Source organism: Oncorhynchus masou, chromosome 17 (genome assembly GCF_036934945.1).
Source record: "Oncorhynchus masou masou isolate Uvic2021 chromosome 17, UVic_Omas_1.1, whole genome shotgun sequence".
NCBI lineage: Eukaryota > Metazoa > Chordata > Actinopteri > Salmoniformes > Salmonidae > Oncorhynchus > Oncorhynchus masou.
This window is the reverse complement of record NC_088228.1, coordinates 21537733-21554795: the sequence shown is the minus strand read 5'-3', so window position 1 is coordinate 21554795 and position 17063 is coordinate 21537733. Positions and strand designations below refer to the sequence as shown.

At 40.5% G+C, this 17063-nt stretch overlaps 1 protein-coding gene across 1 annotated transcript in view; it reads right to left on the bottom strand.

The window, feature by feature from the left end:
- LOC135558236 (tenascin-R-like) overlaps window positions 1–17063 on the bottom strand; it is an 82956-nt gene that overhangs the window by 29101 nt on the left and 36792 nt on the right. Inside the window, exons 10-15 of the mRNA XM_064991963.1 lie at window positions 15021–15284; window positions 11949–12215; window positions 9632–9751; window positions 9023–9166; window positions 2881–3000; window positions 2089–2232 (exon numbers count right to left, since the gene is read on the bottom strand). Coding sequence (XP_064848035.1) covers window positions 2089–2232; window positions 2881–3000; window positions 9023–9166; window positions 9632–9751; window positions 11949–12215; window positions 15021–15284 — 1059 coding nt within the window. The remainder of the gene's footprint in view (window positions 1–2088; window positions 2233–2880; window positions 3001–9022; window positions 9167–9631; window positions 9752–11948; window positions 12216–15020; window positions 15285–17063) is intronic.

The window sequence follows — 17063 nt, the reverse complement described above, 5'->3', positions numbered from 1 at the left end:
TCCAACAGACACTGGGAGACAAATTCACCTTTCAGCAGGACAATGACTTAAAACACAAGGCCAAATATACACTGGAGTTGCTTACAAAGACAACATTGAATGTTCCTGAGTGGCGTAGTTACAGATTTAAATAAAATCGGCTTGAAAATCTCTGGTAAGACTTGAAAATGGCTGTATAGCAATGATCAACAACTATCTTGACAGAGCTTGATCGACGTTAACAAGAATAATGTTTAAATATTGTACAATCCAGGTGTGGGAAGCTCTTAGATACTTGTATTGTATTGAATACTTGCAGTTGAAGTCGGAAGTTTACATAAACTGAGGTTGGAGTAAAACTTGTTTTCCAACCATTCCACAAAGGTCTTGGTAACACACTATATTTTTGGCAAGTCGGTTAGGACATCTACTTTGTGTATGACACAAAGTTTACATACACTAAGTTGACTGTGCCCTTAAACAGCTTGGAAAGTTCCAGAAAAGTATGTCATGGCTTTAGAAGCTTCTGATAGGCTAATTGACAACATTTGAGTCAATTGGAGGTGTACCTGTGGATGTATTTTGAGGCCGACATTCAAACTCAGTGCCTCTTTGCTTGACATCATGGGGAAATCAAAAGAAAATCAGCCGAGACCTCAGAAAATAAATTGTAGACCTCCACAAGTCTGGTTCATCCTTGGGAGCAATGTCCAAATGCCTGAAGGTACCACTTTAATCTGTACACAAGTACACAACAATAGTACGCAAGTATAAACACCATGGGACCACGCAGCTGTCATACCGCTCAGGAAGCAAAGCGTTCTGTCTCCTAGAGATGAACGTACTTTGGTGCGAAAAGTGCAAATCAATCCCAGAACAACAGCAAAGGACCTTGTGACGATGCTGGAGGAAACAGGTACAAAAGTATCTATATCCACAGTAAAACGAGTCCTATATTGACATAACCTGAAATGCCACTCAGCAAGTAAGAAGCCACTGCTCCAAAACCACCATAAAAAATCCAGAATACAGTTTTCAACTGCACATGGGGACAAAGATCGTACTTTTTGGAGATATGTCCTCTGGTCTGATGAAAGAAAAATTTAACTGTTTTGCCATAATGACCATTTTTATGTTTGGAGTAAAAAGGGGGAGGCTTGCAAGCCGGTGGCAGCATCATGTTGTGGGGGTGTTTTGTTGCAGGCAGGACTGGTGCACTTCACAAAATAGATAGCATCATGAGAGGGGAAAATAATGTGGATATATTGAAGCAACATCAAGACATCAGTCAGGAAGTTTAAAGCTTGGTCGTACATGGGTCTTCCAAATGGACAATGACCCCAAGCATACTTCCAAAGTTGTGGCAAAATGGCAACAAAGTCAAGGTATTGGAGTGGCCATCACAGAGCCCTGACCTTAATCCCATAGAATATTTGTGGGCAGTATTGAAAAAGCATGTGCGAGCAAGGAGGCCTACAAACATGACTCAGTTCCACCAGCTTTGTCAGGAGGAATGGGCCAAAATTCACCTAATTTATTGTGGAAAGCTTGTGGAAGGCAACCCGAAACCTTTGAAGTTAAACAATTTAAAGGCAATGCTACCAAATACTAATTGAGTGCATGTAAACTTCTGACCCGCTGGGAAAGTGATGAAAGAAATCAAATCTGAATGAAATCATTCTCTTTTCTTTTATTCTGACATTTCACATTCTTAAAATAAAGTGGTGATCCTAACTGACCTAAGACAGGTCATTATTACTTGGATTAAATGTCTGGAATTGTGAAAAACTGAGTTTAAATATATTTGGCTAAGGTGTATGTAAACTTCCGACTTCAACTGTATGTAAATGGAATATTTCTGTTTTGAATTTGAAATACATTTGCAGAAATGTTTTCACTTCTTCATTATGGGGTATTATGAGTGTTATGAGTTGTATTCAGGCTGTAACACAGTAAAATGTGGAATAAGTCAAGGGGTATGAATATTTTCTGAAGGCACTATAGGCACTATAGCACTATATATATGTACTGTAGCTGCTCTCAGTCTGTGTGGGTTGCTTCTGAACAGCTGGGAGGTAAGTAACTAAGCAAGTAAAGTAACTAACATACGTGTTTCAAAGTTGGCGATGACAGTTCCACTGGTCAAGGGTCCCTTGGTGGCGTAGAGGGCTACAGAGTAAGTGGTGCTGGGCTTGAGTTTACTAAGCTGGTGCTCCTGTTTCACACCTTCCACCAGGAAGGTATTAGCTGTCACTACAAGAGTAGGAGGAACACAAATACATATTAGATGAGGAGAATACATGAGATAGTAAACAAACCTGATTTTTATGATTACATTAAACAATTTGGAGTCTTAATTATTCATGTATAGCGGTTGCCTTGGATACGCATGTACACGGTCAGGGTTGGTAGATTGCGGTTCCTATGGGTGTTACATAAATCAGGTTTAAATCCATTTAGCTCAAATTCATGATTCCTTATTTGTTTGCATGACTAAACTTTGTACACTAAATCTAAATAAATTGCCTGTTTAATAAATGGTTTGCTGTAGCCTCAGAAATACCAGGATCCATGTCGATGGTGAAAATTAATAGGTTAACAAAAATGTTCAGCCAATGTTTTCATTGCCTGGCTGAGTAAATTAGAAAGGACACCTAATGAACACACCAAAGAGTCAATAGAACACATTGGCAAGAGGTTGCTGAAGAACCATAATTTGTGGCCATATTGATGAAAGCTGCATCGACTAGCAAGCGGATGTCTGAGCTGGTTTCCATGTAGCTGTGCGACACTTTCCTCTGAGAGCCGACTTGGCAGGAGTCCAGTCCAGCTGGTCTCACTCTACAGCTCCACCCCTGTAGCGGAGAAACGTGGCTGTGAGAAGACAATCAATCCGCCTACCCTGGTAGCAGGTGAGGGTGAACACGTAGTTGTCAACGCTGGACAGAGGAGGGTTCCACCGGAGTAAAGCTCCTTGTGGGGTAATGTTGAGGGCTGTTAGTTCCATTGGCATGTCCATCGCTATATCAAAGAAAGAGATGAAAGCAATGTATGACTCAGAGAGGGTACCGAGATGGCCCCATCACTTTCCAAAATGTAATCAACTGTATGTTCCAATTTGCAGACCACCATGTGGACTATATACTCTGCAGATTGAGGCTAATTTATAATGACTCTTTTCTCCAGTTGAGATCACAATTCTTGCTAGCATAACTGAAATCAAAGGCAAATTATACAGTCAAATATTCTGTACAGTACACAGAAGAACAGTTCTTAAAAGCTTTTATTTCAGACCCCCTACTTACCGGAAGAACCAAGAGAGAGTAGAAATATAATTACATGTTTCACTTAGTGTTTCCAAGTTTTCATATGGATTTTTGGCTTAACAGAAAAAGTATAGAGAATACAGAAGTAAACAGCTTGCCTTGAAAGGACTTGAATCAACCGTTAATTCACCATACCCCCATCTCTGGGAAATGTCTATGATTATATCTAGGAACTTTAATCACACTGCTTGTGAATGAAAGGTGTTTGATTACACTCATTACTTAAATTACAATACTATTTAATTTAATCTAATAAAAGCTGCCAATTTGAAGTGAAATAAAATTGACTTAGATTAGATTGAAAAAAATAATAATTGTATTTCTGTAACTGTTGATTGTCCTATTTGAGACTAATGAGTATATGTCAGAATTAAAAAATAAAAAATAAAAAAATATATTAGATTGAATAAAGCATGTAATGATGTGTGGGGATGTCAGTAGCACCACTACTGAGTAGGGATGTGTTTGTGACTAGTTGGTACAGGATGAACCTTTAAAGACGATATCGATGGAGAAGGATGGAAGCGGAATGCCAGAAATTGGGTGCAAAAGAGGTGGTAGATTTATTAACAAAAATTGTTACAAAAATAATAAATAATTCATGCATAAGATGTATAAATAAATGTATTCCCGGGAAAATGAAAATGACAAGAGAAAGCTTAATTAGAATAAAGTACAAATAAACTTACTCAAAAGTTCCCACAGTCTCAGGACAAGCTGTTCACCAACCAAGATTCTGAGCTCAACGCCCAGCTATATACTTTCACAGAGCCCTGCCCTGCTTGGACTGAACCATTTCTGCCGGTAAGTAGAGGTTAGGCTAAACAACCGGAAGTATAGAGTAAATGCTTTTTCCAACTATGAGATTGGAATAATACTGTGAAATTGTGATGATAATGCCCTTTAGCGTAAGACATGTTTGAAAAGACCGCATTAAATTTCCACCTGTTTTGGTGGTATGGAGTTTGTTCTGCCTGTCACCAGGCGGTAAATGAGTTAATAGGCTAATAAGAAAGAGAGTTCCAAACCTTTTTGCCAATAACAGCTAGTTTTCAGTTTTCTCCTCCCCACTCAGACCACTACCACACAGTCTTAGCAAAATTCTTCTTTTAGAAATTGCTCTTTGCTAAGAAGTTATTTTGTTTCTTTTTGACCATTTTAATTGAAAACGATCACAGTAAGGTACTTATTTGTGTTTATTTATTTTCCACTTTGATGGCAAACTTTCTGTACTGATGAAATTCACATCAAGACATTCTCGTTTTTCCCAAATGTGTTTATTTCAGAACCCTTCTGTATGGAATTATGATGCTGTCTTAAAGCCCCATGGAGAATGTGCATTTTATTTATTAAATCATCACTGTATGTCTAATAAATCACTCTGTGTGTATATTTCATGAAAATAAATCCAAATACACAGTATAAGTCACAAGTTTAGGCACACCTACTCATTCCAGAGTCTTTTGTTATTTTTTACTATTTTCTACATTGTAGAATAATAGTGAAGACATCAACACTGAGGTAGTCTCCTGGAATACATTTCAATTAACAGGTATGCCTTGTTAAAAGTTAATTTGTGGAACTGATAATCTGAGCCAATCAGTTGTTGTGACAAGGTAGGGTTGGTATACAGAAGATAGCCCTATTTGGTAAAAGACCAAGTCCATATTAAGGCAAGAACAGCTCAAATAAGCAAAGAGAAACGACAGTCCATCATTTATTCAAGACATGAAGGTCAGTCAATCCGGAAAGTTTCAAGACATTTCTTCATGTGCAGCCACAAAAACCATCAAATGCTATGATGAAACGGGCTCTCATCAGGACCGCCACTGGAAAGGAAGACCCTGAGTTACCTCTCTCTGCTGCAGAGAATAAGGTCATTGGAGTTACCAGCCTCAGAAATTCTACCCAAATAAATGCTTCACAGAGTTCAAGTAACAGACACATCTCAACATCAACTATTCTGAGGCAACTGTGTGACTCAGGCTTTCATGTTTGAATTTCTGCAAAGAAATTGGCAGAAGGTAGCCTAGTGGTTAGAGCGTTGGACTAGTAACCAAAAGGTTGCAAGATCGAATCCCTGAGCTGATAAGGTAAAAATCTGTCGTTCTTCCTCTGAACAGGGCAATTAACACACTATTTCTCGGCCATTATTGAAAATAAGAGTTTGTTCTTAACTGACTTGCCTCGTTAAAGGACATCAATAAGAAGAGTCCAAATTGGTGAGTTTTCCTTCCAAACGCTCTGTCTTTCTGAGGTGCAGAGTAGGTGAACTGATGATCTACGCATGTGTGATTCCCACGTGAAGCGTGGGGGTGCATTTCTGGTGACACTGTCAGTGATTTATTTAGAATTCAAGGCATGGCTACCACAGGTTTCTGCAGCGATACGCCATCCCATCTGGTTTTCGCTTAGTGGGACTATCATTTGTTTTTCAACAGGACAATGACCCAACACACCTCTAGGCTGTGTAAGGGCTATTTGACCAAGAAAGAGAGTGATGGAGTGATGCATCTGATGACCTGGCCTCCACAATCACCCAACCTCTACCCAATTGAGATGGTTTGGGATGAACTGGACCTCAGAGTGAAGGAAAAGCAGCCAACAAGTGCTCAGCATATGTGGGAACTCCTTCAAGACTGTTGGAAAAGCATTCCAGGTGAAGCTGGTTGAGAGAATGCCAAGAGTGTCCAATGCTGTCATCAAGGCAAAGGGTGGCTACTTTGAAGAATCTCAAATGTAACACTTTTTTGGTTACTACATTTCATAGTTTTGATGTCTTCACTATTATTCTACAATGTAGAAAATAGTAAAATAAAGAAACACCCTTGAATGAGTAGGTTTTGACTGAGCCTCCTTTTGCCATTGAAATTATCATTCTGGCCATGTGGGGGTGATGCACAAGTTGTAATATATTTACATACCCAATGCCCTGATTGGCAGATAGGATCGTCTAGGCCTACCACCGCGTACCCCTTCAAAGTATGAGGATACATATTCAAATAAAAGTTGTCTGGTCATTGGTCAGAATAATCAGATCAGATTGTGATGTCATGCTGTGGGCCAAAAAACCATCCCACCTGAACAGGCTGAAAATCCAGGCGTTGTTTTCAAAAAACCTCTTACACTAACGGCCATTTTATTTCATGTTATTTCAGCCTCAAATATCATTAAAAAAACAGGAATGAATGTTTCTGACTGTACTGCCCCTTTGTTATCTTCAACCTAATGGACAACCAGGAAGGGAAACGCTTTGTTTCGTCGCTTTCTTAGTAAACTTCAGCGTTAGCATAGCAAACACAACATTCTGTTAGTCATAGCATGACTTTTGCTATGTCAATATCATTGTGGGTTTACCAATAAAGTTACCATATGTTTTTTTTTACCATGATAACCGTCATCTGTCATCTTTCATCATTATGAATTCGATATGGACTACTGTACATGTAACTTTCAATGAGGGCTGGTAGCAAAGTTTAGAACAATCAGAATGCAGGGTTTTTGTCAGGCTAATTGGGTTTCGTGAAAAGGTAGTGGGATAACCTTTTCACGTGATGTAGACACCTGTCTCAATCAATGAGATAAGATTTGATGGATTACTTCATGGAGCCCAAATTTTTTTTTTCTAATAACAGAGCATTTTGTAAATTCAAACAAACAACCTGCAACTAGCCATGGAAGTATCGCCAAGTAAAGGTTATTTAAAAATGATCTGTGCTACGCTTTACACTACCTAAGAAATAACACCTATCCGCCAGCTGGAACAGTAGTAATGGTCTGACTAGGCAAAATTTTTAATAGCTAATATTAAATGCAACGTGGTAAAAAAAAACAGAATCTGCTGAACCACAGTACCTGTCCGCCCCAGCCAAGGCCATTATCTGGACAGTTGACTCAGATCGAGTGAAGCCTGGACAGTCCTTACCTTTGGAATTGCAGCTAGTCCCTCAGTGCCTTACAACAGTAGCTACCCAGCCGGCAGGACTCTCCAGCGACAACACAAAAACTCTTCCTTAGCGCCAAGGATCTTAATAAGCTGTCCGTGTTTTTGTTTCTGGCCTGTAAGTGGAGCACCAGCCCAGCTCCGTTCATGGCAGAGCTTCTCATCTGACACATTGGATTTTGAGACAATTTTAGGCACAGCGAGCTCCTCTTTCCGTAACGGTTTTATCTCTTTCTTGCTGAACCACACCACAATGGAATGATATTGTTCTACTTATGACCCTGTTTTAATGAGAGCTGCCAAGTGCTCCTTCACATAGTTTTGTGAAACACTGCCTGCGACTCTGCAGCATTAGCAGAAGGCTAGTGTTCATCTGTTTCTCTGAAAATAAGTTAATAGCAAAGTAAACATTAGTGTTTTCTGGTTTTGAATTACATGAAGAATGTTTTCCCTTTTTTGTTTATTTGGGGGTGATGTGTAGCAGCAAATGTGCTCACTGGAGCACCCTAGGCCCTTCATTAGAAGAAGAGTTGGCATGTCAAAATGCAGAGATTCTTTCTGCTTTAAAGGGGGATGTCTAACAATTTCTATTCACATACAAATTAAAATCAGTAGTTGACATGGTATTCTCTATGTTTTTTCTCTGTCATCGTCCATCTGTCATATTCTCTGTCTGTCATATTGTCATATTGTCTGATGTCCGCCCGCCCTCCCTCCCTCCCTCAATTAAATTCAATTCAAGGGCTTTGTCTCCCTCCCTGTCTCCCTCCCTCAATTCAATTCCAGGGCTTTGTCTCCCTCCCTCCCTCCCTCAATTCAATTTCAATTTAAGGGCGTTGTCTCTCTCTGTCTCTCTCTGTCTCTCTGTCTTTGTGTGTGTGGAGTCCTGAACCTTTTGGTTTTTGGAAAGACATCTCTACCTGGCTCATCAGTATGCAGTGGAGCACTCCCTTTGCATACAGTGGCGAGCTGGTTAAGCCCATGTTAGCGGAGTTCACTTCACACCCAGAGGAGCTACCGCAGCCTACACACCTCTCTCTGGTGGTTCACTAGATGTCAAATATATCTCAAATCTCACACAGCTCAATGCTGCGGAGGTCTGTCTATCTGACTGACAAACTGCCTGACTGCCTGTCTGACAGGAGGAGAAGCAGAGATAAGGTGAGGCTAACAATTATAAGGCCAAGGGGGTAATGGTAGTTACACTCGCTGCAGCAGCAATGAGAGGCAGGTATTCTACTGTCTGAACATCATTTCTTAGTGTGCAGGTGGCCATGTGAGAGATCCACAGAGTGGGTACTAATAATACATTTCCCTGAAAAGACAGAAAGTCCCATTTATCTTGGAAAGACGCTATGTCTGACTCCAGAACATTTTGTTCCCCAATCTCACACTCCGAGGAGCACATATAAGAATAACTCTAGCTATCATTTTAGCAAACAAGCTAACTCACTTGTCAGTCAAGAAAACATTGACTCACTGGAAAAAAATACCAAAACAGGATTGTATTGGTTGTTATTTGATAGTTGTGCAGGATGTGGAGACGAAGATTCCATCAATATAATGTGTACATTTACCTTTGGACCTATACGAATGGTACATTGTCCGTCCCTTATAGTGGCATGATGGCTGAGATGGTAAGGGTTTAGGGGTACCACAGCATGTTTGCAGAAGTTGTATAGGATGTGGAGACAAAGATTATATAATGATTATAGCTTAAGCAGTACAGGATCGTAAGGGGTCAGAAAAGATAGTAAGGGGTCAGAGCTCAGACCTGTGAAGACAGTGGTGGCGATGGACTTGCTCTCCTGGCTGCCTCGCACAACGTTCAGGTTGATCTCATACTCTGTTGCTGGGTGGAGGCTGGACAGGGTGTAGTTAGTGACGTCATTGTCAATTACCACGCTGTCCACTGTCCCTGAAGAACATTGTATTCATTTAATGTCGCACTGTTACATGATGCAGCCTTTCTTTTATAAGAAGTTGAACTTTCTCCTCCAATGCCAAACAATGGAAAAACATGATTTGGTCACACTTGGATTTGGATCGTCCCATATAGAATATCTACAAACTGTTATACTATCAACAAACTATAGGTTGATAAGCAACTGCTTACTAAGGTTACGGTTAGGGTTAGGTTCAGAATAATGATTAGATTAAGGGTAAACTTTATGGTAAAGTTTAAGTTTAGAGTAGGATGAGGGTTAAGGTTGAGGTTTGGGTTATGGTGTTAGTGGATCGTTTGTTGAAATGTGGTTGACAGTTATTGAACATCTACGGAATATCTACAAACCATCTACTTGGGTCTACCCAAATAAAGTGTTACCCATCATTTTTTTTAAATGAACTTTTCAATGAAAACATGCCAGATGTTTTTGCTTACCTCTTGCTGATTGATAGGACATCTTGTAGTAGTCGAAGGGAGCAAATGGTCTCAACCATGATATGATGACGGAGTCTTCAGTGGCATATGACACAGTCATCTCTTTAGGTGGATCCATTCCTCCAATAGAGAATCATAGTACATGTTAAGAACGAAGAGATGTCCTTGCTATTGAGACACACACTATACACTAATACAAGATGTTCTTGAAATCTAACATAACCTTCTCATGAAAACGGCTCGCTCCATGTCCCCATGTATATGAAAGGGAAGGGGACACTGACACTATCTCTGTCTCCAATCAAGGTGCATGAATTAGGGAATAAACAGAAGAGAAGAGGAATTTCAGCTACTCTTGGAGGACACTCAAGGCACTGGAAGTTAAAGCGTAGATAAAAATGCTTCTTTATTGATAAAAAAAAACCAATGCATTTCTGGACACATTTTCCTACCATAGTGTAAAAAGCCCTGTGTTTATCCTGCATATTAGGTACATCATAAAATATGTACTAAAATAGCATGCTTCTCTGGCCAGAGCCAGGAGAACAGAGCGGCATATTTGCATTGTGATCGAGTGTGGTTGCCCATAAGGGATTAGTTCATGATTTGTTTATGTGTCCCCAGAGCTCTTACCGCTGCGACAGCAAAGGTTACCAGAGACAATGTGAGCAAACAATTAAAGGGACGTATAAGGTCGGCATCCATTATGGAGGGAAGGGATAGAGAGATTGGTTCTCTCTATTGTTGTGGAATGAAGCTATAGAAATGCTTGTAAAACCAACGCCACCACCCTCCAATTTCCATTACAATAATGAATATTATCCACCAGCACTGACGACGATTCATAAGTTAGGCTTCAGCCTCATTTAAATTCTGCTAGTAGGAAAGAGTGGTGTAAATAAGTTGTGATTATTCATGTATGCCTATCTTTAATTATTTCCCATTCAGCAGTGCAGGCTGCTGTAATAGCTCTGAATTTAGACTCAGTATTCATGTGACATGAGATAATTTGTGCAAACTGACAGACTGCATCAATGTGCTCTGCTGATCCAATGTGCGTCCCAAATGATACCTATTACCTATAGAGTACATTACTTTCGATCAGAGCCCTTTGGGCCCTGGTCAAAAGTAGTGCACTGAATGGGGAATAGGGGCCATTTGGGATGCAACCCAAGTCTAACCTGCATTCACCTGAGGCATTACAACATATGGTACAGTAAACATGTTGTCATCACTTTATTCAGATTTACCATAAGAACTACCACTTCAACATAAAGAAATACGTTCAACCTACAAAGACGGTCAGGTGCCACAGCAAGCCCACCAACCCTGTGGTTAAATTTGCATATAATAACAGTGTGATAACAAGCTGAAAATAGCAACTAAATAACAAAACACACAGATGCCAAAGAGCTGCAACAAATGCATCCGTCTGAATCTACGATACCCCTAGCCTTCGTTCCAGAAATCTGTATGTCACCAGACAAAGAGAAAATGGCTGGCACTCTGGCAGACAGTGACTAGAGCAGTAATCAGACAGAGCAGTAATCAGACAGCAGTATGCAGGTGGCTTTCCGAGGAGTTAATATCAGAGTGTTTAGAGAGCTGTCCTGTCCTCCTCAGACAATAGATCTTCCCTTGGGCTTGGCAGCTGTAACTGTGAGTAACAGCCTGCTGATGCGACAGCTGAATATTCCTGACACCTCCAGGGGTAATTATGGGAGGATTACACACCCAAGCATTAATAAAGAAATGAAAGGTGGAGGGGAACATTGTTCTGCAGTGAGTGCAGCTGTGTGTGTAAGAATCTTAATGAGCAAGAGGAGACACGCCATAAAAGTGTCAAGATGTTGTTCTGTTCTGGAGCTAGACTACTTGCTGACAAACAGAACGCCATTTGAATACCACAATAAACTCAAAGCACGTACTGCATGTATAATGTGATGTGTATCCTAAGTACAGGAAGTTTTATATATTCTAAAATGTAGTCCTTCGTTAGCAACTGTCTTGTGTCAGCAAACCATCAGCCAAAATCAGACATCAATGCACCCGGTGGACAATCAATGCGTAAGATGTTGCAGCAGTTTCGTATTAGTCAGTAGTTATTTAGCCATGTTGTCGTTCCTGTGTGACCCTCCATGAACCATGGGAACCTCCAGCGTAGCTCTGGGTCGTATGCATCAGGGCACACTGTAGCAACACGTTTTGCAGCAGGACTTAACTTTTCTGTTTGTTTATCATCGTTTCAGTCTGTTTTATTCCATTTGGTGCCTAATGAACACAACCTTGTTTCCCCTTGCAGAGATAAATAGCCTACCTGTGGTGAGCGTGGCTGTGACAGTCTCAGACTTCACCTCTCCATGTATGGTGATAAGGCTGACGGTGTACTCTGTGGAGGGCAGGAGTCCCTTGAGAGAGGACCGGGTCTTGGATCCATCCAGGGTAACCTTGGACGTGTCAGTGCCGTCCTCAGAGCTATAGGTGAGGATGTAGAGGTCTGCGGGTGGGGCAGGGGCACTCCATGCCACCGTCACCGAGTCCCATGTGACATCAGACAAGTAGAGTGCTATGATGGGGCGGAAGCCTGAAAGTCAAAGGTCAAAGAGACTGGCTGCATGGTCATGAAGGACTGTAAGGGACAGCTGCTGTCAATATGGTTGGAGGTGCTGAGTTTCTCAGTCAGCCAGTCAGTCAGTGGATGGCATGGCTGGTTATTAATTGGCAGATCTCTCTGGAGGTTCTCTCCTTCTCAGTGAGACTGGCAGTAAAGTAATGAGCATGACAGGGGAGCGTGGAAGTGAAGAGCTGCAAATGGAATACACACAGCGTGGAAGGCCCGTGACAATGGAATGAGGCTGAATGCTGAGCAAAGGACGAATGTCAAAGTTGACAGCAGAGACTGGATGAAAACATGTCTGTCAACGAGGCATGGCTGTTTTTGAAAGATTCACCAATAAAAGACACTGGTTGAAGTGTGTTGTCAGAACAAGAAGATGCAATAGGAAATATAAAGACAGCCAGGACAGGTTGTTGTCTGATGTAGATGAGTGTGAAAGAAAGAGGGACAGGAAAGATTAATGGAGTGAACGCAAATAAACGTTGATATAATTTTTTTCTCCATTGGATGGGTCAATTTGATAAAGGACAGTTATGGGATTAACAACCTCATGTAATAGCTTATTAACATGAATTGTTGCATCAAAGCTTGACACTATCTAGTAGCTCGATTTGTAGTCTCCTTCCCAAAGTAAATCCACCCTGGGGCGGCAGGGTAGCCTAGTGGTTAGAGTGTTGGACTAGTAACTGGAAGGTTGCAAGTTCAAACCCCTGAGCTGACAAGGTACAAATCTGTCATTATGCCCCTGAACAGGCAGTTAACCCACTGTGCCTAGGCCGTCATTGAAAATAAGAATTTGTTCTTACCTGACTTGCCTGGTTAAATAAAGGTAAAAAAAATTGTCAAGCCTATTCTCTAGTACAGCAATAATCTCTACTTTTCAGCGACATAATTGCTTAGTTAGGGATGTGAGAGTTTCACTGAAAAAGCTAACCTTTATCCAGTTTATTTGAAAATAAGCCGTAATTTATAGACTACTGTACATCATCTATTCATCTAATAGATTCATTTGGTGGATGCCAATTTGTCCTGTTTTTCATGTACAAGTGTGTATTAAACGCACGTGTGAATTGGAAATGTGTTTTTGCATATCCCAACTCCCCCTGAGACACACTCGGAGAGTGGGGTCATGGCCAAGGTTAGCCATTATCAAAGGCAACCCTGGAGCAATTAGGGTACCGATGTACCAAGTCTGGAACCAACAAGACCCTAAACAACCCCCAAGCTATAAGACTGCTACGTAAATAGTTAACCAATAGCTAAGTGGACTATATGACCCCTTTTGCACTAACTCACTAACTCTTTTGACTCATTACATACGCTGCTGTTACTGTTTATTATCTATCCTGTTGCTTAGTCACTCTATCCATACATGTCGATCTCAATTACCTCGTACCACTGCATTGACTCGGTACTGGTACCCTGTGTATATAGCCAAGTTATAGTTACTCTTTGTGTATTTATTCCTTGTGTTATTATTTTTCATAATTAAATGTTTTTTCTCTCTGCGTTGTTGGGAAGGGCCCATTAGCATTTCACTGTTAGTCTACACCTGTTGTTTTACAAAGCATGTGATAAATACAATTGATTTAGTGCCTTGGTCAAGGGCACATCAATATATTTATTTTGCCTTGTCAGCTCGGGGATTCGAACTAACAACTTTTCGGGTTACTAGCTAAGCTACCTGCCGCGGAAACAGATACAGGTGCAGTTCCAGTCCAGTCTGCATCCTAAATGGAACTGCTACAGGTGCAGTTCCAGTCCAGTCTGCATCCTAAATGGAACTGGTACAGGTGCAGTTCCAGTCCAGTCTGCATCCTAAATGGAACTGGTACAGGTGCAGTTACAGTCCAGTCTGCATCCTAAATGGAACTGCTACAGGTGCAGTTCCAGTCCAGTCTGCATCCTAAATGGAACTGCTACAGGTGCAGTTCCAGTCCAGTCTGCATCCTAAATGGAACTGATACAGGTGCAGTTACAGTCCAAACTGCATCCTAAATTAAACTGGTACAGGTGCAGTTCCAGTCCAGTCTGCATCCTAAATGGCATAGGGCACTAATCTTGACCAGAGCCCAGTAGAATCTCTGGAAGGGGAAAATAACCTCTGACCATGGTTAACTCATGGGGCAAATGCAGTGGTGTGAAAACAGAACTACTTAAATAATTTTTTGGAGTATCTGTACTTTACTATTTATGTTTTGGGCAACTTTTACTTCACTACGGTCCTAAAGAAAATAATGTTCTATTTTCCATGACACCCAGAAGCACTTGTTACATTTTGAATGCTTAACGGGACAGGAAAATGGTCCAATTCACACACTTATCAAAAGAACATCCCTGGTCATCCCTACTGCTTCTGATCTGGCGGACTTACTAAACACAAATGCATCTTTTATAAATTATGTCTGAGTGTTGGAGTGTGCCCCTGGCTATCCATACATTTGAAAAATAACAAAATGGTGCTGTTTTTCTCAATATAAGCAATTTGAAATTATTGATAGTTTTACTTTTGATACTTAAGTATATTTAGAACCAAATACCTTTTGACTTTTACTCAAGTAGCATTTCACTGGGTAACTTCCACTTTTATTTCAGTAACTTTCTATTAAGGTATCTATACTTTTACTCAAGTATTACAATTGGGTACTTTTTCCACCACTGGGTAAATGCTATTGCTATGTTTAGACTACTTCCACCTCTGTTATTCATAATAGTATGACGTAATGTCAGTTGTGTCAGTTACTTGGTCCTTGTACAGTACACTTCCAGTACCTGTGAAGCCATCGATGGTGGCTGCAGTGCTCTGCTGCCTTCCCCTCTGGGCAGCTACAGTGATGGTGTATTCTGTGCCTGGCTCCAGGTCATTGAGTGTGGTGGTGGTCACGTCCTTGGGGATGGTCACCTCCGTGGTCAGGCCAGATGAGGAGGTGTAGGTGACCATGTAGTGGTCGATAGGCCCCTGGACCATCCTCCACAGCAGGGTGATGGTGTTGTCTGTGGACGCTGTCACAGTGAGGTCCATGGGGACATCTAGACCTGAAACGCACAGTAATGAGTAGTTCAAGTATAATCAACATATAGTGAACAGACCAATAAAACAATTTATATTTAAGATTCAATTCTTGATTGCCATACCAACCAAAGTTGTAAAGAATTTGATTTAGTGCAGCTAATTAAAAGAGACAAAAATACACATACAGTATACAGGTGCCTTCATGAAGTATTCACGCCTCTTGACTTATTCCACATTTTGTTGTGTTACAGCCTGAATCTAAATTGCATTAAATTGAGATTTCTTGTCACTGGCCTACACATAACATCAAAGTGGAACTATCTTTTTAGATTTTTTTAAAACAAATGAATAAAACAAATATAAGGTGAAATGTCTTGTGTCAATAAGTATTCAACCCCTTTGTTATGGAAAGCATAAATAAGTTCAGGAGTAAAAATAAAGTTAACAAGTCACATAATAAGTTGCATGGACTAAGAGCATTGGGTGAGTAACTAAAAGGTCGCTGGTTCGAATCCCTAAGCCAGCAAGTTGGAAAACTCTGCCGTTCTGCCATTGAGCAAGTCAGTTAACCCCCAACAACAATGATTCAGAAAGGTTAGGTTAAATGCGGAAGACACATTGCAATTGAATGTATTCAGTTGTGCTACTGACTAGGTATTCCCATTCCCTCTGTGTGCAATAATAGATTTTAACATGATTTTTGAATGACTACCTCATTGCTGAACCCCATAAAAACAATTATCTGTAAGGTCCCTCAGTCGAGCAGTGAATTTCAAACACAGATTCAACCACAAAGACCTGGGAGGTTTTCCAATGTCTCACAAAGTGCACCTATTGGTAGAAGGGTAAAAAAAGCAGACATTGAATATCCCTTTGAGCATGGTGCAGATATTAATTACACTTTGGATGGTGTATTAATACACCCAGTCACTACAAGATACAGGCACCCTTCCTAACTCAGTTGCCGTTGAGGGAGAAAAATACTCAGGGATTTCACCATGATGGTGAATTTGGTGGATTTTAAACAGTTACAGAGTTGAATTGCTGTGATAGGAGAAAACTGAGGATGGATCAATGACATTATAGTTACTCCACCAATACTAACCTAAATGAAACAGTAAAAAGAAGGAAGCCTGCAAAGAAGAAAACATTCCAAAACATGCATCACAAAAATGTGGTAAAGTAATTCATTTTATGTCCTGGTTACAAAGCATTATGTTTGGGGCAAATCCAACACAACACATCACTGAGTACTACTCTTCATATTTTCAAGTATGGTGGTGGCTGCATCATGTTATGGGTATGTTTGTCATCGGCAAGGACTAGGGACTTTCTTAGGGTAAAAATAAACTAAATGGAGCTAAGCGCAGGCAAAATCATAGAGGAAAGCCTGGTTAAGTCTGCTTTCCAACAGACACTGGGATACCAATTGACCTTTCAGCAGGACAATAGCCAAAAAAAGGCATAAATATACACTGGTTGCTTACCAAGACAACATTGAATGTTCCTGAGTGGCCTAGTTACAGTTTTGACTTAAATCGGCTTAGAAATCTATGGTAAGACATGAAAATGGCTGTATAGCAATGCTCATCAACCAACTTGATAGAGATTGAAGAATTTTTCAAGAATAATGTGCAAATATTGTACAATCCAGGTGTGCAAAGCTCTTAGAGACTTACCCAGAAAGACTCACAGCTGTAATGGCTGCCAAATGTGATTCCAAAATGTATTGACTCAGGGGTGTGACAACATATGTAAATGAGATATTGCTGTATTTCATTTTTAATATATTTGCTAACATT